Source organism: Choristoneura fumiferana, chromosome 8 (assembly GCF_025370935.1).
Source record: "Choristoneura fumiferana chromosome 8, NRCan_CFum_1, whole genome shotgun sequence".
In the NCBI taxonomy this organism is placed as follows: Eukaryota; Metazoa; Arthropoda; class Insecta; order Lepidoptera; family Tortricidae; genus Choristoneura; species Choristoneura fumiferana.
Window position 1 is genome coordinate 5913751 of NC_133479.1, and position 27140 is coordinate 5940890.

The 27140-nt window shown below is 37.5% G+C and overlaps 1 protein-coding gene across 1 annotated transcript in view; it reads left to right on the forward strand.

Annotated features, from left to right (window-relative positions):
* Positions 1-27140, forward strand: part of LOC141430205 (uncharacterized) — a 237504-nt gene that overhangs the window by 106841 nt on the left and 103523 nt on the right. The window contains exon 12 of the mRNA XM_074090799.1: positions 106-215. Coding sequence (XP_073946900.1) covers positions 106-215 — 110 coding nt within the window. The remainder of the gene's footprint in view (positions 1-105; positions 216-27140) is intronic.

Sequence of the window (27140 nt, forward strand, 5' to 3'; positions counted from 1 at the left end):
AGTTTTGCAGGAGATGGTTTTAACATTATATTTATCTTATTTCAACAAATTCGGAGTAGAAATTGAAAATACTAAACATTTTCTTACCTTGATATTGTTCAACAGGTAAGCAAGTCCATGTCAGTTCACACGATCGAGTTGACAGGATCCGGTAGCGACGGCGAGAGCAGCGGCGGTCGAGAGGTGCGCCAGATCAACACCAGAGTTCGGCACAGGTCAGTAACCTTTAAATGCCTATAGGGAAACAGATTGAGCCGCCAATGGTCCAGCCAGAGTTAAATTTTGTATGAAAAATTTCCATTGGGACACTACTTTTTTCAATTAGTTAACTGCGATTTGATGTGGTCCAACTATGGTTTCCACACCAATAGCAACACTGAATCACGTATACTTAATAAATTTTATTCGTTATACTTGACATAAATGTGCAAAGTCGTGGAATGTAGATCATGTCTTCGGTTTCACGTGCAATTCAATATTCGGCTGTTAAATATCATTGCTAGATTGCGAGAGTTAGGCCAATTGACTTCTTCGTCTTGATCTTATTCGGCAACAATTTAGATTCTATTTTTTCTTATTTTATTTTCTTTTTCTGTTGTACTATTTTATGTCGTAGAGTACGGAATTATGATTTGAGGATGCTTCAGGATCAATTTAAAAAGGCTAGAGGCGTTACTGCTTTTATATGGGGTAAATTTATTGTTTACTGTAACATTCAGCGGCGATTAAATTGGAATAACAACTGTAATATCCCGTAACTACTTTGGAATCTTTGATTTGTATTGACATTTTATCAAAACAGCACAATAAATACCGCCACTTGGAATATAGATACTAGAAAATAAAACTAAAGAATGACTTTACAAAGGAAATCTACATAAATAACAAGAGCGTGTCGGACACGCCCGAAATAGGGTTCCGTAGCCATTACGAAACAATTAAGTAATATTTTTCTAAGGATTTCATATTTTATACGGAATCTTCCATAGTTTAGGTATATTTTATACCTTAACTAGGCTGCTATTTACTCTTAAACTACTAATAATTCTCAAGCAAACTTAACCGTTATAGTTATCCTTGAAAGTTTGATATACTTACTACCATCCTGAATTTTTTCAAATTTTTCCACCCACCGGTTTAGATTTTAGAGGGGGGAGGAGACGCTTGATTTTAATGAAAATTTGCACTTTAAAGTTGAATATTTCGCAAAAAAAACACTGAATCGAAAAGTCGTCTTAGCAAACCCCTAATGACTGTAGGGTGAATGAGAAAAAAAAATCACTCCCACTTTACGTCTATGGGAAATTGAAAATTGAAATTTGAATGAATTGAAAATTGAAATTTTTGTTTTATTTTTTTATTGTTCCAGTTTGTCGGCATAGTTCACATATATATCCGTGCAAAATTACAGCTTTCTAGCATTGATAGTCCCCGAGCAAAGCCGCAGACGGGCGTACAGACAGACAGACAGACAGACATGGCGAAACTATAAGGGTTCCGTTTTTGCCATTTTGGCTCCGAATCCCTAAAAATGAACTGTAAAATGTGTTGCTAAACGCAAAACTTGGGAACGGCTGGACCGATTTCGCTAATTACTTTTTTGTTGTGTTCGTTATTGTCAGAAGGTTTTTATAGAAGAAAATATAGAAAGAAATCAATGGGGCGAAGCCGCGTGCAACAGCTAGTAAGCAATAACAATTGGTCTTGCGTCCTCCCTGGCCTTGAATATAAAGAATGCACATGACTGTTTCATTGTTACCTTTGGCGCGCACCTACGAACATCTGCTACAAGGCCGTCAGCCGATATGTGCACATATAGTTTCGCTTTTACTAAAACAATCCACATTTCCTCGTCATGTGCGCAATATAGTTCTCAAATTGCCGAATAATCACAGCAATTAGCGATAAAAATCATCGTGTTGTACAATCACGTTATTTTTAACTACGCTTGGTCAATACACGAATGCATTGCTTTATGTTTGTTGTGTTAGCAAAAATATTGGCTGCGAAACCTTCCGTAGTTAGGTTTATTTTAGTTTTCTAATGTTTATTTTTTCGTGCCAATGTCATAACTAGGTATACTACACATTTATAATGTACATAAGCGGTTGTTAAAAGCAGAATAGGCGGTAAGATAGTACAGTCATAAAGTTTTGATGAGTTCATTAATATTATAGGTAATCACATTTTTACGCTTCGTGCAATCAGGTCTTGATGTCTATATAACTTCATTCGAAGAAACTGGTTACAAGAATAGCTTAACCTCTTTGGTGCCCAGTTGAAAAGCAATCGAGTTATAATTATTCTACCACTTTTTTGCAGGCTGTACTTGCCCGCTTACTTGTGGAGTGCCTCTTTTTACCACATATGGTATTGAGGAGTATGTCGTAGGTTTGTTCAGCTTTTAACGTGTTTCCTGTACTTACCAAGTAAATGCTGCAAAATTTATAGAAATAATGCTAATATATTGTCAGTTCTAAATAATAACCGGATGATGTATCTAAGCGGATGTCCCTGATCTTTGAGATCCTGTAAAGTCAATGAAAATTTTTGTCATTTTTTTTTGTGATTGAGTGTAGGGGCTTGTAACGGCACGCCATGCTATAAAATGTAGCACGGCGTGACGTCACGCGGAACTTAACTGACTAAATAAGGCACTTGTCCCACTACCGACGATGAGCGAGAAGCGATTAGAGCTTATAGTAACTAGAAACGAGTGGGCGAGCAGCGAGAAGTGAGTGTTCGAGTGTGCCGGGCGATTACTCACTCGCACTACTCGCTCGGCGTCAGTTAACAGTCAAGCTAACATCGCTGGGCGAGTATCGCTGAGCTAGTTTTATGGCTCAGTGAGTTTTATAGCTTTTGTCGCTGCGACAAAAGAGTGAAGAGCGAGTTCTCGCCGGCAGTGTGAACAGCTAGCGATCAACTATTAATATATGTGCCTCTGCTACTCACAGAGATCTATATCTTTTGTTCGTTTCTTGAGCGAGAAAATAGTCGATAGCCAATCGCTTCCTCGCCGGCTGTGAGACAATTGCCTATCTATACTAATATTATAAATGCGAAAGTGTGTGTTTGTATGTTTATCCGTCTTTCAAGTCGAAACGGAGCGACGGATCGACGTGATTTTTGGCATAGAGATAGTTTATGGGCCAGAGAGTGACATAGGCTACTTTATATCCCATAAAAATGCACAGTACCCTGGGAACAGCGCGCGATAAAATTCCACGCGAGCAAAGCCGCGGGCAAAAGCTAGTATCCATTTTTTTTTTAATTGACAAAAGAAAACATACGTGCCCGATATTTTCGGAATCTAACTGACTGAAATTTGTTTTTTTTTAGAACTGTAGCCCATTGCCTACTCCATTGTAATACCTCTTTCGAAGCATATCCTAGAAAACGTTACTGCATTAGAAAACGGACTAGCTAACCAGGGCTTTCCAAACTTATTTGTACTGTGACGCCCTTGGGACTTTGCCATTTTTTTACGACGCCCGCCCTAAGGGGCCCCAGGGCGTCGCGACGCACAGTTTGGCAAGCCCTGCACAAGCCATTACCTACTACATTGTAATACCTCTTTAATAAAAATAAATAAATAATTTTGTTTTCCAGTTTACAAATTGTCTAAGCATTTATTTATTTATGTAGTCTTATGTAATGGTGTGTAGTATGTCTTTATAACGGTCCGGGGGTTGCCGACGGTGCTGGCTGAAAATCAGCGCTGAGGTGTTTTTAACGCTTCAGCATTATGCTGAGCCAGTTTCCGATGCACGACCGCAATGACACAAACCTTGTGTTGTTTATTTGTCCCTAATAATATTGTTGCGTCTTGTGTTATGAATAAATGTATTTTCTTTCGAAGCATATCTTAGAAAACGCTACTAGCATTACAAAAAGAACTAGCTGAACTAAGCGTTTGTCGATAGCTTAGTAACTCTCACAACAACTTTGTATCGGTTATCAACATAGTTGTACTAAACCGGTTCGTTCCAGTTTCCCTAGCGATGAGCTTAGATCGTGCGGATAACATCCTTTACCTCGTTACAAGCAAGCAGGCACGTGCAATCTGATGCCATTTATTTAATATTAGATTTTGTACTCGTATGTCGCAAATTACAGTGTTCTGCTGTGCATCGAAGTACCTATGATATTAGTGGTTGAGGATCGCTAGGATAGAGGCGAGCTTAATGTCGGTGCTTACTGCTTGATAGTTTCCAACAGATATTTAGGTATGTGCAACTAAATGCTTAGTAGGAAGTAGGAGGCAACTTGCCCATTACGAGATTATTTTTCAGTAGGTAGTTGACAACTGTATGTTCTTGTTAATGTGACAGATTTATTGCATTTCTTAATCTGTGAACAGTGCTGCAGTGGCATGAATTGAATAATGCCACTTTTAAGATTAATGTTTATTTGTTTAGTCAATTGGACGTATCGGAGTGGTTTTTGACCCATGATTTAAGAACTAAAGCCCTAGAGGTATTATTGTCCTCTGACTAAAAATAAGTTTTTTTTTATTATGCTAGGGAGGAAAACGAGCAAGCGGGTCATCTGATGGGAAATTAACACCACTGCCCATGAGTACCAACTAGTCAAGGAGAGTCATTGGTCCGTTGCCGGCCTTTTAGAAAGTATAAGCCCTTTTCTTGAAAGCCCCGATGTCATAGTTGTCAGGAAACAGTGCTGACGGAAGTTGATTCCACAATTTCACTGTACATGGCAGGAAGTGCTGAAGGAAACGCACAGTGGTAGATTTCCGTTCATCAAGATGATGTCGATGAAATTTAGACTTTCGGCGGTAGTAAAACTCCAATCACTAATAATACCTAATTAAAACTAATTAATTAATCAGACTCCAGGGTCGTGAAATCGTGTCAACCTAGTCAGTTGTTCGACCTATGGCCTCCAGCAGAGGGTAAAGGGTCTAGTTCTGATTTCTTTCTGTTGTAAAAAGTTGTCTGGAAAAAAATCGCTCTGAAGCAATATGGCCTCCTATTGTTAACCTTGCCATTTTCTCTATGGTGGTGATGACTGCTCTGTATAGCTTACTGTTGTGGTGTACACACCAAACAAACAAATGCTTGTATTTCCGTGCTCGTAGGCTCCTAACTCGAGTTTTTCGCGAGTTTATGTCAGATTGTATCACAGAAACCACGGATATTTTCACAGAATCTGCATTCAGAGCCTTAAAAGATGTATTATTTTACCAGATAGCCCGTGCGCTTACCGTCATCGCATTTGTTCCACTTGTATACGTAACGATCTATTGATGGTGATAGATGCGCTATTCATTCGCTAGCGACTTTATTTCCATACTAGCTTATGCCCGCGACTACGTCTGCGCGGATCTAGGTTATCGCGCGGTGGCGCCCTCTACCGGAATAAAAGGTATCCTATGTTGATCCTTGGGGTTCAAACTACCTATATACCAAATTTCATCAAAATCGGTTCAGTGGTTTCGACGTGAAAGGGTAACAGACAGACAGACAGACAGACAGACAGACAGAGTTACTTTCGCATTTATAATATTAGTAGGGAGTAGGGATTAATTTCCAAGTACGTCCGTCCGCAATACTGAGGTGTTTATTTATCAATTTACTATGACGTGAAAATAACTGACTGTTTGGTGAAAAACTTGACGTATTGGAATTGGAAGCTACTTTTAAATACACATGACGATGTTTTGTGACTAAAATGTCTCACATTTGTGACGTGTAACATATTTGGTATTTTTGTAATGCAAATGAAATAGTATTTTATCGTTATAAATTATGTGCGTGCAGGAACAAAGTCCACACAAAAATGTGTAGGTACTTACTTACTATGAAATAATGAAAAAAATATCATTGTTATTATAATATAAAATTACTTTTTGTCACATGAACTGAGCCCTCGTGCATAACTGCTTTATGGCCTCGCTAACACCTAAGTGCTTATTTATCGCCAGGATTTCTAAGTCATGGGGGTTAAAGAAAGCTATCAATTAAGTACCAATAAACAAGCTTGGAAATCGAGCGCGCTGACGCGGTGAATCTGGCACACTTGGTAATGTTTTCTTTTGTGGTGGTATCATTTAACTTTTGTTGTACAGTCACCAGCACCAACATTTGACACAACAAAGTGTGCATAACATATCTGATACGACTCTATTTCAATTGGTGTCAAGAGTCCCATGATATTTATTTTATTTATTTTTAGGGCCGGTATTTTTGCACGCTCCGCTGTGGCATATATTAATGCAGGTGACTGTAGCTCCACGCTGATTTTAGGTTTCTAATGATTTTGTATTTATAACTACAGTAAGACTTAGGCATAATCATAATTATTATTATTATTACTATTAAAAATGCCTGGGCGACCGAGGTTTGATCGGATTTTTTTTAATCGTGTTATTTTAGAGAAGACACGAATTTAAATTAGCATAAGTAAAACGTAAAAACCGTTGATCTGATTTCGATGAAATTCGGTATACAGATAGTTTGCGTCCCGGGGAAGGACATAGGATAGTTTTTATCCCGGATAATCCCATAGTTCCCGTGGGATAGAGAAACCGAATTCTACGTGGACGGAGTCGCGGGTAACGGCTAGTACGTTTATAAAAGCCGATGAGTAATTAACTATGAAGAAAGTAATAACAAATTTATTAACAGAATAATACCTTTAACATCCACACAAGCAAGTTATATTATTATTAACCATAAACTTTCTTCTCTATTGTCCATAATCATAATCCCATTCAAAGCGAACGTAAACAAATACGTATCTGCATAATATGCAGATTGTTCGTTAAGTTGTAACAAACATGCAACAGCACGAGTCTCGGGATCGAAAGTTTCTACGATAAAGTGTCACTTGTCACCATTAAAGATGTTGATGCCTCGTATTATAGAAATTGCGGTTGATGAAGTTATTGGAAAATTCACTTTCACTGGGGTACCTACTAAAAGTTCTCCTTGCTTACTGTGCTTGGATGAGACAGTACAATAATAATGTAAGTTTTAGTGGTCTAATTTATAAAATAATGGAATAGTCAGAAATTAGGTATGAATGTTAGTGGAACAGAATGTTGGTTAGATAGTTAGTTCGCACTGGGCCTGCATGTGTACTACCGTCCAAGCCTTTTTTGTTATAAGGCTTTTGTGCCCTGCAGTGGGAAATATATAGGCCGAGATAAAAGTACATACTAACATATTTCTCTAAGCCATATTAATATTATAAATGCAAAAGTGCGTGTTTGTGTGTTTGCATGTTTGTCTGTCTTTCACGTCGAAACGGAGCGGCGGATCGACGTGATTTTTGGCATAGAGAGAGTTTATGGGCCAGAGAGTGACAGGGAACAGCGCGCGATTACCGAATTCCAAGCGGGCGAAGCCGCGGGCAAAAGCTAGTTAGTTAATAAATATTTCATTGCAAAGTCAACTTATGTTACTACATTACAAACTTAGATGAGACAAACATTAACCACTCAAGTTTGATTGAGTAAATACTACCTATAGTCCTATAAGTAGTTATACAGAAAACAGACTCCACTATAATATATATTATAGCGTGTGCCGCGTAATTTTATTATTATGATTCACTACCACGAAGACCATATTACCAAAAATGGAAGCGCGTAACCACGCTGCCATATTCCACCGTTCCACCGAGTTTAATCCAAATGCGTTTGTATGGGTACGACGTTGCGATTCAGTGTTGAGTGTCCGGAAGCGAACCGACCGACTGGCACAGATGCATCCTTGCGAAACGTTAGGAAGACAAGATCCATGTATGGTGAAATAGGCAGGTCAAGTACAGAATGCACAGCTTTGTATTGCTTATAAGACTACAGGAAAGCAGTGGAACTCGACTCTCTAGCTATTAGAGTAAGAGCTAGTCGACTGTTGAAAGGTGAAAAGGCTAATGCGATTCATCTTATCCTAAAGGTTTTGCTTAGCGAGGTTTTTCTTGGGAAGTAAAGTTTTATTTGATTTTTTCAATAGAATTTATCTAGGTAGATAAAAATTTCACTGTTCGATATTGTCATTTTTTGATGAACAGTTTGAGTCGTAGCTTAACAATTCAAATTGAGTACCTACCTATGCGAATGTTGGTCAATAGTAAACCATTGTTGCTTTTTGCTGTTCGCAAATATATTCAATTGTATTCGACCTTTCAATCAATAGTGTGACAATAACCGTTCGCTATTATGAAATCGATACTATGCCAGACGTGCCAGACTTTCAGTTTTTTGGTTCATCAAAAAACATGTCAAAAACTAGAACTTTTCGACTCAAGGTGCTTTTGCTTAAACCTAGACCTACTTTTCCCAAGGAAGGTTTTAAAATTATAGATTCATCAGCAAAATTACGAATTCGTGCGTGAGAAGAATAAAGCAACACATTATCTTTATGACGTAGAAAACAAGCTTTGCGCCCAAGGTCAAATAAAGTCATTACACATCCCGAGTACACACATTACGTTCGCCAATTACGAAACCGAACTTTAACAAAACTAAAACTTGATACAAACTTGTTCTTAGCGCATAGATTTATATTTCAATCATAACACATTGAATCCTTTTCGTTGCGGTCAGGTTACAGTTTTGTTAAAGTTTCAATACACTAAGTCCGACTGGCTTTAGAGTGATGTGCCATAAATTACTTAGAGATATCCCCTCATTGGCCTCACAAATGAATTTAGCAAAATGAAGTTAACTGGGTCAAGTACGTCTCCGTTCGATGCTCAGCGAACAATAGAAGTGCAGTTGCATCAGTTTTACACCGCAACTGATTTCATCTACTCACCGAATGACATCAAACTGGCAAATTTATATTTCCTTTGTAATGAGCATTGCTGTATCGTTACAGTAACTAAATTTACTGAATTTATAATAATTTGATGCTTCTTCTTGGCTGCGCGCGTTGACTTTGTTCATATAACTTGCCTTAAGGCTATTAAATAATTTAAAGGAGCTGTAATCATGGCAACCTTCCCATTATCAGCAATTAGGCGCAAATCATTATCATTTGTTATGCTGTAGTCAATTAATATTCACTTATGAACCGCAATGTTGTTGCGTCGCTACTTAACAATTAAAATTGCGTTACAGAATAAATATGTTTAGTTGCGGAGAAGCAAGCTTTTACCTTGCTAGTTTAGTTCACTTAGCTTGAATCAATCAAGTAAACGTTGCTCGATGAATTTATTATTTAGAAGAGTTTTCCTAGATGTAGGTACTATAATGTACATGAGCTCAAAACTTACCATTAGTATTTATGACTAGGGATATCACGTAACCGTTCGCACATTTGTGTAAGAAAATAATGTCATTATTAGTCTTCAGTTATCATATCAATCTTTACTTGGCATATGGCATATATATGAATGTTCACACCACTCGACAAGTGACGAGTACGAGTATTTGTAGATATTTAGTGGGAGTTTTACTTGTCGTTTAGTAAACAGAATCGGCTTTTATTCACTTGCACTTGTATTAGTAATAAATAAGTACTAGTATAGTATACAATGTGCTTATGCACTTGCCAAGTTAAACTGACTATTAACTAAGCATTACTTAGTAAGCTCTTCTAAACCTAGCATTTCTCATATAACCTGTAATTTTACACACGAAAAATTTTTTGGCCGCTTCACGTAGTTTTTATTGTTCACGTTTAAAGTAATGAATTAATTGTAGCTAAAGTGAATCTTTATCCTCACTCACCAAAGAATCTTTAATCAGAATCTCACCTATAATATTCATAATAGCTGTCAGTAAACTATCCAGTCTGACGCAGAATACTTATAATATAAACACTTAGATTCACGGTAGACAATAGGCATCTTATCGCTAAAAGCGATCTCTTCCAGACAACCATTTGGGAACAAGAAATTATATAAATATGTTACAAAAATAGGTGGCGGAAACAGAAACAGAAAATAAAAACAAACAAATATCAATAACATTAAAATAAATACAAAGAAATACATACAGCAATACTATACAATACATAAAGTTTAACATAAATACAGCAATATAATTAACAATTAGGCCGCAATGGGAGAAAAAGGATAAGAAATTAGGAAATAAAATAGATAAACACAGAAAGACTGAGGACAGAGCTAAGAAGGCAGTGTCAAGAAGTGAGCCTTGACGAGATTTTTGAAAATAGGAAGAGATTTAGCTTTCCTCACATCTAGGGGAAGAGATTCCATAAAAGGGTTGAAGTGCAAGTGAAGGAGTTATGATAGAACTTAGAGGAAGAAATTGGAACAGTGAGAAGTAATTTGGGAAGACCGAATGGAAGACAGGAACTTAAACGTTGTTGGAGATATTCTGGAGTTGTGGGGTTGAAAAGTATGCTGTATAAAAGGAAAGAATATGAGAGTCACGGCGAAAACGAATGGGGAGCCACTTGAGATGCGTGCGATAGGTGGAGACGTGGTCATATTTCCGTAATCCGAATATGAACCGAATACAGACATTTTGGATACGCTCAAGCTTATTCAGTTGCTCCTCAGTTAGATCAAGATAGGAAATATCAGCATAATCCAAAATGGGCAGAAGAAGAGAATTTGCCAGCGCAACCCTGGTAGCGAATGGGAGAAAATTGCGAAGCCGTCTCAGAGACCCCACAGCAGCAACATCTTCCTGCTTACCTCTTTAACTTGCGGCGAAGATAAAGTCTGGTCCATAAAGACACCCAAGTTTTTTACCTGAGCCGAGAAAGGTATCGTAACACCATTAAAAAGTATAGACGGCAGATTATTGATATTTAATTTGGAGATTAAGAGCTGCCGACTATGATTGCCTGGGTTTTTGCTGGGTAACATTTAGACCATAACGTCTGCTCCATTTAAATCCGGGCTAAATCGAGATTCGTGGCAATCAATTACATTAGGTAGATCATCAAGTCTACCCTGGGAGTATATTTGGAGATCGTCAGCATAAAGGTGATAAGAAGAGAGAAGATTATGAGAAATCGAGTTAATAAATATGGAAAATAATTAGGGGAGAGCACTCCGCCCTGCGGTACACCCGCTGAGAGGTTACACCAAGAAGAACGGGGAACTTCCACCCTTATCCGTTGCCGACGCCCAACCAAGTAATACGAAACCAATCAATTACAGGAGACTGTAACATAACTGAAATGTCGAAAATACGTCAAAATCAACACATTAAATGGTAAAACAAGCCGTAAAATTACCTTCCCTTGTTAATTATAAACTTTATTCACAGCAGCATACAAAGCTTAAAGTACAATAGAAATCTTAAAAAACATAGTGTTTTTGCACCTAATCCTATCTGTAAATGATATAGGATTCAACTGAAATAACTTCATACAGAACTATATAAATAAATATTTATATTTTGATGAGTCACTGATTGTTCATTTCTCTGTCCGAGCTACAAATAATGGCAAGATAAGTTAGATAACGGCCCCAAATTCGATTGTTTTTTTGTTGTTAAAAAAACACTATCATTAGAAATTTTCCGACCAAGTATATTCTAAGCTCAAACGACGTCAACGACAGTAATTTGTTTTTTGCGATAGTAAAATAACATGACGTCAAAAAAGTCCGGTTTTCGCTGATGAAAGATTATTAAAGTAGCATACTTTCAAAAAAAGTAGCAAGTAGTATTAAGACATCTCAAGGTCACTTAAGATATACTAGTCAAAATTCAATAAAGTCCTATCCAGTCTACCAAGGTCTCTACCCACTCGACCGGTAGCGTATCTACGTCACTCAAATCTCGTATTCCTATCGATACGTGTCGAAAGACGCACGACACGAACTTATTAGTTTAATGAGTTTGTGTCAGCCGAGCATTCGACATTGATGACAGTAAACTTTAAAGAAATAAGAAAAGTAAGTTGACTAGACATAGGTGACTAATAATGTCGTGTACTTTTGTAGGACCGTCTAGTCATGCTAAATGTCAGATCATAATTGTCGATGTTTTCTGCACTGGACAATTTAATTGCGCAGATACCTAATCGCCTCTTTTTGCGATAATCTGCAATATTTAACAACTTACTGCCGAGTGCGCATGCCTATTATTCGAGAAATATTCGTCATTTAGACGGTACTTATAAGTCTTAATAGAAGCGAGATATTTAGTGTTAGGAGTGTGCTAATGCTATTAAGAACTTCAATCTTTCATTCTCACCTTGCCAGTCGCATTGATTACGTCGTTGTTATTACTTCATCTAGCTGCTTGTCCACTGAAAATTACTTCCAGGGATCTACAGTTCTGCGGCAAGTTGAGAGCTAGCTTCACTGTAAAATACAACTTCCATGTCTACAGTTCTTGGCAGTCAGCATTACTACGTTTTTTATTTTTTATTAACTTACATTGTATTTCACACAGTCCATACTTTAGTTTTCTGTTTGAAGTATTACTGGGTTACTCCATTATTCTCACCGGCGTGTGTGAACGGTCCCAATTATCGTTATCGTACCACGCCTTACGTCGGGAACGCGGTCCCAAGTCTATTTGAGTTTCTGTTTCTTACGTATACTTTTTGTTCCATTTTTATATTTTATTAATAATGTAATCTTGTTTTGACCATAAAGTTAAAGTTTCATTTTAGGCACGTAGGTAACCAGAAGTCACAATATATGAAGCGTCTGTTTGGCAATCCCACAGTAACTGCTTAACATGCTTTACAAAATTGATAAAACACGCGTTTTAAGCCGTAAATCATCCATTTAAAAAGCTACTAACGACATAAAGAAACAAGCATCAAAGGTCAGCAGCGGAAGCGTCGGTTAACAAGTAAAGGCGAGAGGTTATTACACTTGTCCGTCTGGCTTGCGGCAACGGAATTAACACCAATCGCGTATACTTAGGATTAGGAGCTTATAAATAGCCAGATTATAGCTAAAATTACGTTGGAAGAAATTATTGTGACTGGCAGCTCGAATGTTTCATGATATGTAGATGGTTAGCTGTCAAATTTATGAAGAACGTTATATATTAGGCGTTTATTTTTCGAAGGCACATCTACATCAGCATTTTTGAACAAAAAAAGAAATAGAGCGGGTTCTGGAGGGAGTTGCGTATGCAATATTAGAGGACCGCATTCTGTGGATAGTATTGAACTCAGAAAAGCTTTGCAAATTATGATTCTGAATGTTGCCAGAAGGTCCGGTGGTCCATTTTTTTATATCTGGTATATACACCCCTAAGACATCATGTAAATGGACTGATAAAATGCTTTTAAACCATTTTAATAATTATTTTCCTGACAATATCTCGTTTTTACAAGCTTTCATTTAACTTGCAATGTATGTATGTATGTATACATGTTTGTACATGTACAAATGTGTGGGTCAAATCGTGCAAGTTGAATTTGACCCACTTCCAGTAGCCGGATTGGCTTGAAATTTGGCATACTTATGTAAATCTGATCACAATACAATAATCGGACAGTGACATCCTGGTGGTCCAACTAGGATCGTTTCTGAAGGACGGAACTTTTCAACGGTTAATGGCAACGACTTCAAATTTAGCACGGAAATGCAGTTTAGATGACGATAAAAGTACAACCAACAAAAAGTACAGTCAGCAAAAAAGCTTGTAAGTATTCAAAATATTTTTTTATGAAATATTTTTTCTTACTATTAAAAATAAAAGTTATCAACTGACTCGGTATATGTATAAAAGCTTGTAAAAATGAATATTGTCACGAAAATAAAAACAATATATTGTTATTATTAAAATGTTCCAAAAGCATTTTTTTCAGTCCATTTACATGATGTTTTAAGGGATGGGGTATAAAAAAAATGGACCACCGGATCTCCTAGCAACATTCAGAATCATAATTTGCAAGCTTTTCTGACTTCAAAACTATTCACAGAATGCTGTCCCCTAATTTTGCATACGCAACTTCCCTTGGCAACTGCTCTAAAAAATTGTTTATTTACTTACGAGTACGTACTGTTCTGATTATTGTACGCAACAAAATAGCTTCATCCTTGCTTATGTCTGATCTATTACTTACTTATTCGATCTTATGATCGTGGACACATAATTATCTTGTCACTCAAAAGGAACATATCTTCCGCTATTACTATAAAGAACTATAGGAAGTACTAATTGCACTAGTGATTGACAAACGTGATCAAGAATAATAGCACTGTTTCTACAAGAAGGCTTCTTTGTCTAGATATCGATTCAGATCTCCCGGTATGAAATATATCTAATAATACATTTTGTATAATAAGCACTATATGGAATTTATCTATGCAATTTCCTGTTGGAATTATGTATCGATTCAGACACAAACACAAAGTCATAAACTTCCTTTCTTACCCCAACTAGACGTTACCGGAGTCTAGACCGAGTCTAGACTATCTTTATTGTGTCCACATCTTACATCCTTTGAAATGAAACTACTGTACTCAAAAGTTTTAAGATTTTATTCAACTGCTTAGCATAGCATAAAATCTGTCGTCTATGTTTATAAAAACACGGTCGAAGGTTCATTTTTAACTTAAATTATGTCACCTGATACTTAATAATCCAGCTTTTCTAATTAAGAGGAGTGACGACATAAGCCATAACGAACTACATAAACGATGAAAAACCAGGAAAAGTCAATAACCATGCCATGCTACCAGTCAACCCAAAATCCGACCTATTACATCACAATGTGCACTATCGAAATCTCATATCTTCGTAAGTGCTACCAAAATTGACGTTAGAAATTTTACGACTCTCGGTTTCAACAGAAACGTAAGCGCACGGTGCACTGGTTTCGTTTCGATTTCGTACGCAATATTTTATGAGTTACGTTTTCTATGTAGGTTAATGCCTTCTGAGATAACAGTCGCATTTGATGGACCAGCAACGGAAAACGTTGTAGATTTTTGAACTATTTCTGGCGTTTTATTGTATTAATAATATCGAACGACCTTATCTAATAGTCTATCGTCTTAGTAAGCGCCATGTGCACGCTTTCAAAGCTTTCAATCCGTACCGAAAGCGGTGCTCACAAAAACGGGATTTTAATGGGTTTAGTTTTACCCGTGACTCGATAAAAAATCAATCGTGACAGTCCTCGTCTCGAGAGGTGTGCTGTGCCCACGCATTTTTCCCACGTTTCCTGGAGTCACGTTTTTAATTATTCCAACCACCACTTCCACTGTTGTTAAATCCAGAACTGAGTAAAAAGCGTTTTCTTGTTCTGGCTCTGACCATAAATCGAACTCTCTCAGTATCCATCTCGTTAAAGCGAAGTAATTGCAACCGGATTGTCAAGTTTACACATCAATTACGGCAGTCCCCAATACGGAACGTGATTTTTAGTTATTTTGCATCTTTATTCACGCAATTGAGGTCAAGTGTCTGTCGTGTTTTAAAATCCGATTCTATTAAATGTCAGTAAGTTGCCATTTATAAAGTCTTCCTCGGTCCTGCAACAGCGACTGCATATTCAAGGCGGAACGGTACTCAAAGGTTAGTCGGTGAATAGACATCGGCAGATGTGAGGACGCAATGGGGTAGTGTTAATAATACCAGGAAGCTTTTGAGACATCTCCCTAAAGTCGGGATCTTATGCATTGTAAATTTGTGACTCTCACGTAGATTTTTTTACACTCCCTACCACTTTACATCACTTTGTTTTTGATAGATTTTCAAATTTAGTGAAATCACACGTGTTCACACATAGTGTTATTAAGAAGCTTCCAAAAATTGGTTTCTAGCATTCACGATATGGCGCAAGACTCGACAGTAGCTCGATATGGCGACACCGTGAAAATTGTATTTCGGCTTACGGAAACCCATGAGATTTGTCCATTGTTTGTCGTGTTGCCTAATCTAAGTGCCAATTAAATTCGTATTAGCTGATAACGGTAATGCTTCCCGTTTAACTGTAACCGTAAACGTGAGATCATCGCTGTTTGATATTAAACTTAGTCACTTGGATTGAATTGCTTATCAAGAAACACTAGGATTGTAGGTATTTTTTAATAAAATAGGCTTTTAGTCATTAGCATCTTTAAAAGTATACGCGTGGATCCGTAGTTTGTTTGTTTACATATGGTCGTAGTACGTTCGCATGTAGGTAGTGATCCGTTGAGTTGCCGCGGGGTGCTTCCACCGGCTGCGGCACCGGCGGCTCCGACTCGATCGGCTGACTGCGCTGCGACTGCGAGCCGTCAGTCGCGCGCGGCACGCTCGCCCGCTCGCACTCGGTGTGCCTATCTTCCCAACGCAACAGCTGATCGCGACCTTTCGTACCACGTAAACAAACTTTATCACATAAAAACTATCAATTACCTACTAACACCCAACGCTAAATAAACTCCAGTGGTAAATGAAGAGGTACGAACCGAAACAGGAACTGCATCCCATCGGGACTCGGATCGATATCCCGAAAACGGTCCTGCGGCCTCCCGCGATAGAGCTTGGCAATATTTTGGTGCAATAGACTTACAGTTGCAATAATTATAATTAATTTTAAATTTTGATTATTAAAAGACTGAATTTTTACTACTTTTTTAATAATTTTACGACTGTGGCAACCGCAAGAGTTCGTTTACAAGTGTTGTGTCCGTGAGAATGGATTTCCTTGATTGACTGTCGTATCAGGTGGTTGTGCTGCATCTTCGATACCATTGTTCGGAACAGAGTGAGTACTCATAATATTTACAATGTAATCTCCGGGTTCTGTTTACTCTGCAGTCGAAGCATCACACACCGCGCTTTTATGCGTGTAAATAAATTTCTTATCGTTTTCTGAGTAATCGTGAGTTTGTGATTATAACATTTTTAGATAACAGTGTTTTTGTGCAAATCAATTTGTCTGTTTTTATGCGCCCTTGAGCTGTGGTGTTGCTCGGATCCCGGGCGGGGTTGTCTGTGAACTTGAGGGGTGCGTTACCCCCTGTCTGTCGTGAATGGAGCCGGCGCGACGCAAACCTCCAGCCCAACTTATATACTATTGGAACATACTCTCGGATTCTTTTGTGTATGAAGATACCAGATTTAATTATTTCTTTTGACGTTCGACGAAGCGTTCATGTGTAATCCTTATCAAACAGATCGGTACCTATTGCTAGTTTAATTACTAATGCAATCGAGACATCGCCTTTTGTAACTACCGATATAAATCGTTCGTTAGATCAATATGTATTAATCAAGTCACGGGTTGTTGGTTGTTTTTTAAATAACCTATTCTTAGTCTTTTGAAGCTTGATTAATTATAATATTGTTCGGTAATACTAACGTTATTGTTTAAAAGAAGAGCAAGGACTCACTATCGACGCCTTAGTCAGTTGGCAGAACGTTGTCTGAATGGAACACATCTAGAAAGGAATATTATGTTATTCGTATTTCTGCAACAGGATGTTAATGGCTTGTGTATATTTCTCACCTATCAAAAAAGCTGGTACAAAATAATTGAATTACGGATAATAAGACAGACTTCTTTTTATTTTCAACAGGTACCTACCTACCTACTAAAAGTAGAAAACCTCAGGATGTTTCACTAAATGTCCAATCTTTAGCAAATAGTACAATAGTGTGTGATGTGAAGACAAGTACAACAAATTGACCGTCAACTGGCTATCACGTCTTCACTAGAAATTGATTATCATTCAACTCACGCGTTAAGTTACTTTTATTTTCTCTCGTTTCAAACAGAAAGCGGTCAGATGTGTCCGATTTATTTACGTCTAAAGTTTCACCTTTTGTATTCCGGGAAGCATTGTAATGGTGTTCAAGAAAGTGCATTTCCCGAAGATAAGTGCAAACTGCCAACGCATACGTAATACACTTATCGTAACTTTTCCTTCATCTTATAATGGTACTTCGTGACCATTAGTCTCTTTTAATTGGCGGTACCTACCGGAAAAAGCTGTGGTTAATAGTTGATACCTATCTTAGGTATGTTATGTCAGAGAGTAATACCATAACAACTGCAATAAGTTCAATCAGGACTCTTCCTTGTTGCTTTCGTGATGGTTTTGCAATTTAATTTCTTGCCATTTCCACATTAGCTACTGCGTTCGTCTGCGGCGTTTGGTTCGTGTTCCAATCGTTCTCCATGGTCGTGTGCTCTTGAGCGTGACTTCACGTTTTTATTTAGATACGACATGACAGGCGCATGTCAATCGAATATGCATTTTAAATTACATGGACGTTGCTGTTCCATTTCCTCGTACTGTTCCTGTAGGTGCAATGATCATTATTGTTTGAAACGTCCGCTCCTATGTTTTACTCAGTGCAACTAGAATCGCTATCATTTTACTTGTACTTTTTTTTTACTATGATATAATATATCACTGATAATATCTACAATCTTAAAAGCTTAATTGTTATCTTTAGATCTATCTTCACCCGTTTCTGAGCACAAGTTGGCCTCCAATATTTTTTGCTACCTATAGATTGCACTGCGGTGCTGTGGTTAGTCATGAAGTCCGTGGAATAAGCCACGTAGCAAGGTTGGGCTGTCACGTCTCGACCAGCTTATTATGTTGCCGAGCAATTTCATTGCTAGTGACTTCTGTGTTGTTTATTTTATTTGCTTTTTATGTTTTCTGTTGCGATTTTCCTTTGAACACGGATGCTTCATGTCTTTGGTGTATTGATGAAACAATGTTTATTTTAGGTGTTTATTTAATATGAATATCGCTCTTTCCTAAATCACTACAGCAACGCTCGAGTATAATCTCTCAAGAGGATCATCTCAAACTTTATATAGCTCGAGTGCCTGACTCCATTAGTCGGGAAGGTGTGGTCCAAATTTAGGATAATGAGCGTCGGCGTTGTTGTCACGGCAATTAACTGGTGGGCTAGGGTCTTCCGGGACTATTTCGGAACGTTGATCGATATGCTTTGTAAATGGGTTGGTTACGGAAGTCAGTGTAGCCAAAGTCTGAGTATGTTAGAGGAAGTTAGGCATAATCTGTTGGTTGCAGTTTTGTATTTGTCAAGTCGAGCGTGTAATCATAATGCCGTTTAGATTGACCCAGCTTTAACGTATGCGAACAATTCGTGTCATGTGAACTCATATTCACGTGATAGTAATAAAAAAATGCCAAACTACCTCGGTTTGGATTACAACCATCAACTACGTAAATTTACGCCACATCCTGTGTGTATCGCAAACGCCTTATCTTTAATGTTTCTTTTAATCATTCTTTCCGTAATAATGTTAATTACTTTTACGCAATTATACTGACAGTGGCAATGAAGTATTTGTAATTGTGAAAGTGATACCTGTTTATGTTCGCTTTTATCTTATGATGTCAACTACTTGATAACAATTAGGTAAATCATCATAATCAAAAATAATTTCTGATTATTTGATTAATTAGTGCGTATGCATTCGAAGGTTTTGAATTGCAACATTTACTTTATCGACGACAGTCGGATCTTTAACGGTAACTTTGTATCTTTTGGTTTTTTAAAACCAGTTCGTTTTTTTGGTAATGACATGTTGGCAGCCCTCCCTGGCGTAATTGGCTCTTATTACAAGTGAATCGTTAATGAGTCCGATAGAGGTGAGAGAAATGTTTTATTCGATTCACACAACCACGCCCACATTTGCGCGCGCATCTTATTAGCCGACATCTCGATAGGGTTGAGGGTTACCATTTATTTATTGCACACGTGCTTTGTGCGACTTGATATTTAATGAGTGTTCGTATTGATTTAATGAAGGCTTTGGGCGCATGGCAGCAATGTGCTGTGTCTCGCCTTTGCTCCTTCCGCACATTACAAACGGTTTTTTTTTTTACAGCGTTTACGCAAATTAATGTATCGACGAGCCATTGTTTCTACATATTTACTACCCATTATTGTGTGTAAAATTACTTTTGTTGCAAATACCGTCCAAGCCGACAAGAAACTATGTCAGTTCAATAGTCATTTTATCTTTGATCACCACAAGTTTAAACAAAGCGCAACCACAATTGTAGTTCCGTTACAGTTTCTTGTGGCTTCCCACACGCTATGCAGTTCCCATTCAAAACATTAGACATTGCGATTTAAAACACGACCGTAAACTAAACGACACGGTATCTCCGGTCGGTACGAATGAAACACTGTTCCGCTTACATTAAAGCCTAAATTCAATGCAGTATGACCCGTCGCAACCGATTATATATCGTACGAAAAACTGTACCAATATTTGCACTCCGTTACGCGATATTTTCTTAACTTGTAATTCACCTGTGCACATTTGTGACGTCACGCACTACAAATATGAATTAACGTTTTTAAGAAACGTGTGTGTACGTTGCGAAATTGGAAACCTTCATTTGGTTCTATTGATGTAATATTATTGAATACGTTTGCTATTACGTGAACAAGGTTGTCTAATGTAAGTACTGATAACATTGAACTTTAAAAAAGTACTCCTTATAAATACTCAAGACTTTTATTAATGTTTTTATTCGCTTTGTTACAGGAAACGATTTGTTTACACGAGCGCAGAGCTATAATAGAATCTTGCTCGACTTATTTGTCCGACGCGGTACTTTAAGTGCTATGTTCTGTAAGGTTTTGTACAAATTATATTTTTTCTATTTTTGTCTTCATCTCCACCGTTGTTCAACAAACAAACGGCCCCTTATTCGGAAATAGTTCTATAACGTCCACAGTGACGAACGTAAAAGCAAGAAGTTGTATTAAAACGCTCCAAATTTAACTTTGTTATTCTTTAACCATAAACGGTTCTATTTTTAAACCTGAGCACTGAACAATATACGGGTAGGTACACTTATACTTACTCCTTGTATTTTGTTGATACATTCGTATTTAACCTTAAACCCTTTATAAGTAGGCAAAGTATAACATTGATAAAAGAACACACTTTATTCAACTTCTAATGACTGACATAATACGTGATTCAGCTGAAATGATTTCGTGTTTACTAAACAAAAATCGCACGGTGTACCAATCCGAGCGAGTCGTAACGGTTTTGCGCGTGAAACGTGAGAACAGGGTCGTTTATGGGGGGCTATTGTGAACCATGGGAGGGGTCAGGCGTCAAAACTTTATGGCGAAAGATGCGCGGAATCATACTTCTGGCGAGCGCACTTGCAAGTACTTTTTCTCTCTTACAAGTCTTCCATGGCAAATAAGATGGAAAGAGATGGTGAGAATTAGACGCAATTGCTGGGTAGTCGTAATTCTGTGTAACGTTTAGTTGCGAGGTTTTATGTCAGGCTTATAGCGTGAAAGGGGATTTTATCGTTTGATTTTAGGTACTTCGACGATTGAATGACAGCTCGTATAAATATTACGTTTTACCCACGACTTTATTGACATCGCTTCGACGAAGTATAAAGTTATAAAGATCAGTCAGTACCCTTAGTGTAAGTTTTCGGTTACAAAATACGTCTCGATCGCGTTCGCGTTAAAATCTCAATTTATATATACCGCCTCTAGCGGAACGTTTGCGATGTTCGTGTTTTCATACAAATTGAGATTTTAACGCGAACGCGATCGAGATGTATTTTGTAACCGAAAACTTACACTAAGGGCACAGCAGGGCTACTACGAAACTCGAAACTCGAAGTTCGTATCGTACCGTCGGTCTCGCTCTCGTATTAAATAGTATAAGTGTCAGAGGGACCGCACGACACGAACATCGAGTTTCGAGTTTCGTAGTAGCCTTGCAGACTTGGTAAACTCGCAGCAATTTAAATTAATTAAAAAGCTTTAGGTAAATATATGTATATGTAAAGGAAAAAAAATTTCAACCGCACTTTATTGTTGCAATATATGCAGATTTACACACACACATACCTACCGAAATTCAAAGTCAATTAGACCATTACCTAGAAGATTACATTTACTTTCAAAATTGAATTATATTATAAATCGGCTACGTGCAAACGAGGCTAGTACCTATTTAATAGTGCTAAAAAATGTTTAACGCCATCAGTGCCGTTAGGTCTTAGATACATAATAATGGCACCGGATGTATGGCGATAAATGCTAATTCATAAAATGCCCTCGGTATACAGTCTAACGGGAAACGAACTGAAATAAAGAGTAAGCAATTTTTTTTAATGCACATACTACTTTGGCCATGGGTCTGCTAGAAGTACCTTAGAATTATGACGATCGTGAGTCAGTGATTAGGTATGTCAGTGACAAAACTGAGGAACTTTAACGTGTAATAGTTCTAAACCTATATGTTCAAATTGAAAGTTACTGATAATATATCTAAGTCCAATTAGGCCCTATAGGTAAGTGAAAATTCAGGGTTTTAGCTTTACCCGTAACAAAATTACAGGACGTTGAAAATAGCCTGAATGGCTTTGAGAAAAGTATGGTACGCCGCGGGGCCTTTGTTTTTGTTTTGCTCGACTTGGCGGGGCACTACCGTGCCCCCAGATATATTATTTCTATTGAAGAGTATGAGAATATGCGCACTAGCACGTTTCGGTAACCAACCGTCTCCGTCGCGTGTCATGTATGTATACGTTTGACATTCCGTTTGACACACTGTCTGACACGTTCTTATTACGGTCCCTCTACACGCATAAGGACCTATATTCACTAAAATTATATGGCATAATACGGTATAATGTGTAATACCTTAAAGGCAGAAGAGGCTGCCCGCGACAGGGTTCTACCGAGGGTCACATACTAACTAGTCAACGGTATAATTGGTATTGAAATGTGGACTTACATATATGCTTAATTATATACTTTTTTCAAGATATTTTTTGTTTTTAATTGTAAATTAGTTGCTCTGTAAATGTTTTAGTATTTTAGATTTTGCGTCTGCAAATGAAGAAGCATTGTCCCGACTATTTAATTTTAAGTTGCGTAACAGAGTTCTAAGCTATTAGACCATGATTCTGTTCTGAGCTTTTATTTAACCATTTTCCGCAGGCATAGTGCTTGTAGTGATCACTTATAATGCTATATTATAAGTTTTGGGCTGTCCGTACAAATGATTGTGTACCTACTTAATTCAAGCATGACTAAACATTACAAGTGCTGAAGTACACGAATGAAAATCTCAGTAACTATAAAACACACGTGTAGCTGTGAAATATTGAATCTTTTTTTTTTTTTGCCGCGTGAATACATGCCAACAATAACTTCATTATTGTGTTGCGAACAGAGACCGTCATAATTAATTTAATGATTTTATTATTACCCTAGAGATTTACGGTTGTGGCCACCCATGTTGTCATTGTGTAGTGAAACGAAAGCATAAACTATTCTACGAATATCACAATGATATTAACTACATAGGTACTTGCCTATCAGTTGTATATTTACTATTAAAAGAATGTGACAATGATAATAGTTGAGGTAAATCTGAAACATTGTCGTTTCGTCTGAAAACAGTCGCCTAAGGTCATAGGTGTGTCAACTCAAAATAATACCCCATTTTGACTTAGACTTAAGTTTCTGGATGAATTTTGAATACTTAGTGGATTATTTTGAATTAACAATACTCTTTATGTAGAAATGCGTATAATACTATTAGTATAGATATTACCTACCCACCTACTTATATTTCGTAAATTGTTTTTAATTAACGATTTACAGATAATTACTTACTACTCCATAACCTACTCACTATCTTGAAAAAGTAGATTACATTTAATGAATGATAGTACGAATACTTGCGTTCTTATTCGCTTTCGTCGTTTGCTCTTGTTTTATTTCATTGTGCTCAGATAGGCACGGTCAGTGCTTACATAAAAAGAGTATGATGCCTTTGTTCCTTGTGTACTTCCTACGTGTGAAAGCGGCTTTCTCTCAATAATATAGTGCAGTTATACGTCGAAAGGTCAAAGGGACCATTATTTACGACTGTCTCGACTTACTCATCCATTAAAATGTTTATAGATAACGAGGTCATAATGCGGTCTTAAATAGATAAAAGACGTGGAACAAGTAACACCGATTGACCTAGTCCCTAACTAAACGCAGCTTGTTTGTTTATGTTTGTTTGTTTATACTCTTTATTGTACAAAAAGGAAAAACAAAAAGGCTTTTATTGTGGGTATTACGAAACGGAAAAACGTAAGTGTGATTATACGTAGATATACGTGTAGGTACCATCCCTGACTCTTGTTACAGATATTCAAATTCGTTATACAAATACCTTCCACTTTATTAACTTTATCGTTTGGGTCTATGTGACGTTTCATCATAATCGCAGTAAATACCCAGCACAAAGCGGGACTTCTCTGCTCTAGAGCAGAAAAAATGTATGAAAATCATTTAAGTATTGCATTGTTTTAGATTTTTTTTATTTGCACCACCAAAGAGGTAACACAAGTATTTTTGCTATAAAATTAGCCTGCATAGTGTAAAAAAATGTAGTGTTAGGTTGCTTAACCTGACGGTCTTATGAAATTTGACAGATTGCGTACACAAAATTGTTGCTACCAATCCTACCAAAAACAGTAAGTAGCCGTATATTTAAAAAAAAACTTTGTGTTTGGTTGGCCAACCTGGCGCCCACCCAAAATTGGACAGATCGCGGGTAAAAAATATCTGCTACTGGCTACTAACTCTGCAAAAAAAAGTAAGAAATTAAAAAGAAAATTGGCGGGAACCTTGCGAATTTTCCGTGGTCATTTTTTGAGATTGCGAAGAGACTCAGAGATACCACAGGAGACCGAAGAGCTGGCAGTTTCCTCGCTCAACGCATCAGTCTTGCGATCCAGCGGGGAAATGCTGCCAGCATCTTTGGTACCATGCCGCAGGGTCCATTTTTAGATTTAATATAATTTTAGTTTATTTAATTTTATTGTACATAATATACCTTTTTTATAGTTGGACCTGTATTGTTCTGGAAATAAATGTTTAAGTAACTTACAAAAAAGGAATCATCGAGTGCTAGTGACATTTCTTTCCTATTAATTGTTTAGCATGAGTTTTTTTCGTCTACTATTCCTTTAATAGTTGAAAGAAAAGCAGATTATGCACCTCGCGTTAAGTAATTTATATTGCCCTCGTGCTTTTTAAAGCCCTCGCTGACGCTCGGGCTCCAAATCGGCACTCGGTACAATAATAAATAACTTTCGGCTTGGTGCAACAATCTACTATTATCAACCCGGGGAGCGAGAGGAACGTGAGTTAAGTACTTTGTCTTTAGATGCATCATTTGATAGCGATGGAAATAAGGAAACCCAGTGGAAAATGTATTGCTGTGGCGCCACGCCTTTGTGCTAACCACTATGGATTCCGGTTGTCGAACGGTTTTATCAGTTAGTTGCGTAGTATGGCGATAGCTAGGCACTTAGTATGGTATCGCAAGTAAAATCACAGAAACAATAGCGTGTGGAACAATTTTACAACTTACGCACTATTTCACATTGGGATTTTACTATTATGTAAATAATACCCACAGTAATCTTTCAAGTTGCCCAACGCCCGTACAGACGCTCATAATTATTGCGTAAAACCATGAATTTCTTCGTCGATAAATCTCAAAGGTACGTCTTCGAAATTTATATCGGCTCGTTAAGGAAATGGCAGAGTCATTTTCCCCGGCTTAACCACAACCTAATGATGCCTATAGACAGATTCTACCAAAATTATGGTGCAGATACCCTCTGATCCATTTACTTACGAGAATAAGGCTGGCGGGTTAAGGAATATAACTTCGGCAAAATATTTCTGAGCTGAGCAGTCTTTTCTCTTTAGTACTTACTTACCATGTGTAGCAATGAGTTCAAGCTACTGTTACACATGCTCGTTACTAGCATGCATGCATCTACTGTTTACATTTGCTAGCAATAAGCATGCTAGTTTTAAGTATGCTCCTAAAGAAGCATGCTCAAAACATACACTCCGATACACACGCCTTTTGACAGCATGCTCTCTGCCAGTTCAAAGTCAGTGTTGCCACGGCAATTACCGTGTTCTACGGCTTTCAGGCCGAAAAATTCACGGCTGCAACCCTGTGGCTGTTACGGCTTTTCGCAAATTCAACGAGAATAAATCAATTTATTTATAACAAATTCACTTTTAGTAACTTTTTTTTGCTGGCAACTCTCGTGGCACTACCAATACTAGCATGCTCATTAAGCAAACCCGTTCACACTTGCTTATTACCTTTTCCCCTTCCACCCCCGCATCAACTAGCATGCTCGAAAATAGCAGGGCCTGCTTACTGCTGTTAGAGAGTACGCCACAAAAAGCATGCTCGATAGTAGCATGTCCTGTACACACATGCTAGTAGATAGCATTTGCTCGATAGTACTCGTAGCATGCTCTGATGCTACTAACGAGCATGTGTAACAATAGCTTTATTATTCGATAAACAAATTTATCTGCTAACAAAGTCATTGAAATGTAGGTACTTAGTACATGCTATTATTGTTTTGCGGCTGTAGGTTTTAGGTGTTCGGATGCACGGTTTCACACATCATATCTGCGTGTAAAAGTATTGGTCAACACTAGACACAGATGTTTACATTCACAGATGATTCATAGTCATACAATGTTTTAGACTATTGCGGTCATTACTAATTTTATGAATTAAATTCGGGTTTTGTTCCGCGTACCTTGATTTTAGAGAAACTCGATATTTCGGCACAGTTGCATGCCCATGATCACGAGACGACAGTCAGCCAGTCCCGAATTCAATTAATAAAATACGTAAATTAATTTCCTTGAATACCTACGAGCAGCATTTCAGAACGTATGTCTGCACCTGTTTACAAAAAGTGAGTGAGTTGAGATAGATGATGCCTGTAGGATAGTCTAGTCTCATTTGCGTCATTGTATTCCCGTGCGAAGCCGGGCAGGCGGCTAGTTTATATTATTAGAAAGGATGTAATCCGTTTAAAATAGTCGCCATGCGTCCCAGATGAACTATAATTCTACTAAAGTAGTTAAAATAAATAAATAAAATAAAAATACATTTATTGTCACATTAAAAAAAAATACAATGAACATAACAGAAACACAACAAATAAAACGTAATTTTTTTAATCGATTTTGTACGGTTTCGCTTATTGAATTAAACTGTTCCCATTCAATTAGAATTAAGCTTAAAACTGTTGCGTTCCACACATTGTTCCGATTTCCATTCAAACATCTACAATCGCGTGTGTGATTTACTTTGATCTGATATACCATAGAATAGGCGTTTGTTCTTACTTCGATTACGTCAAATTGCACCGGGAATGTATAATTATCTTTATGAGGTAAT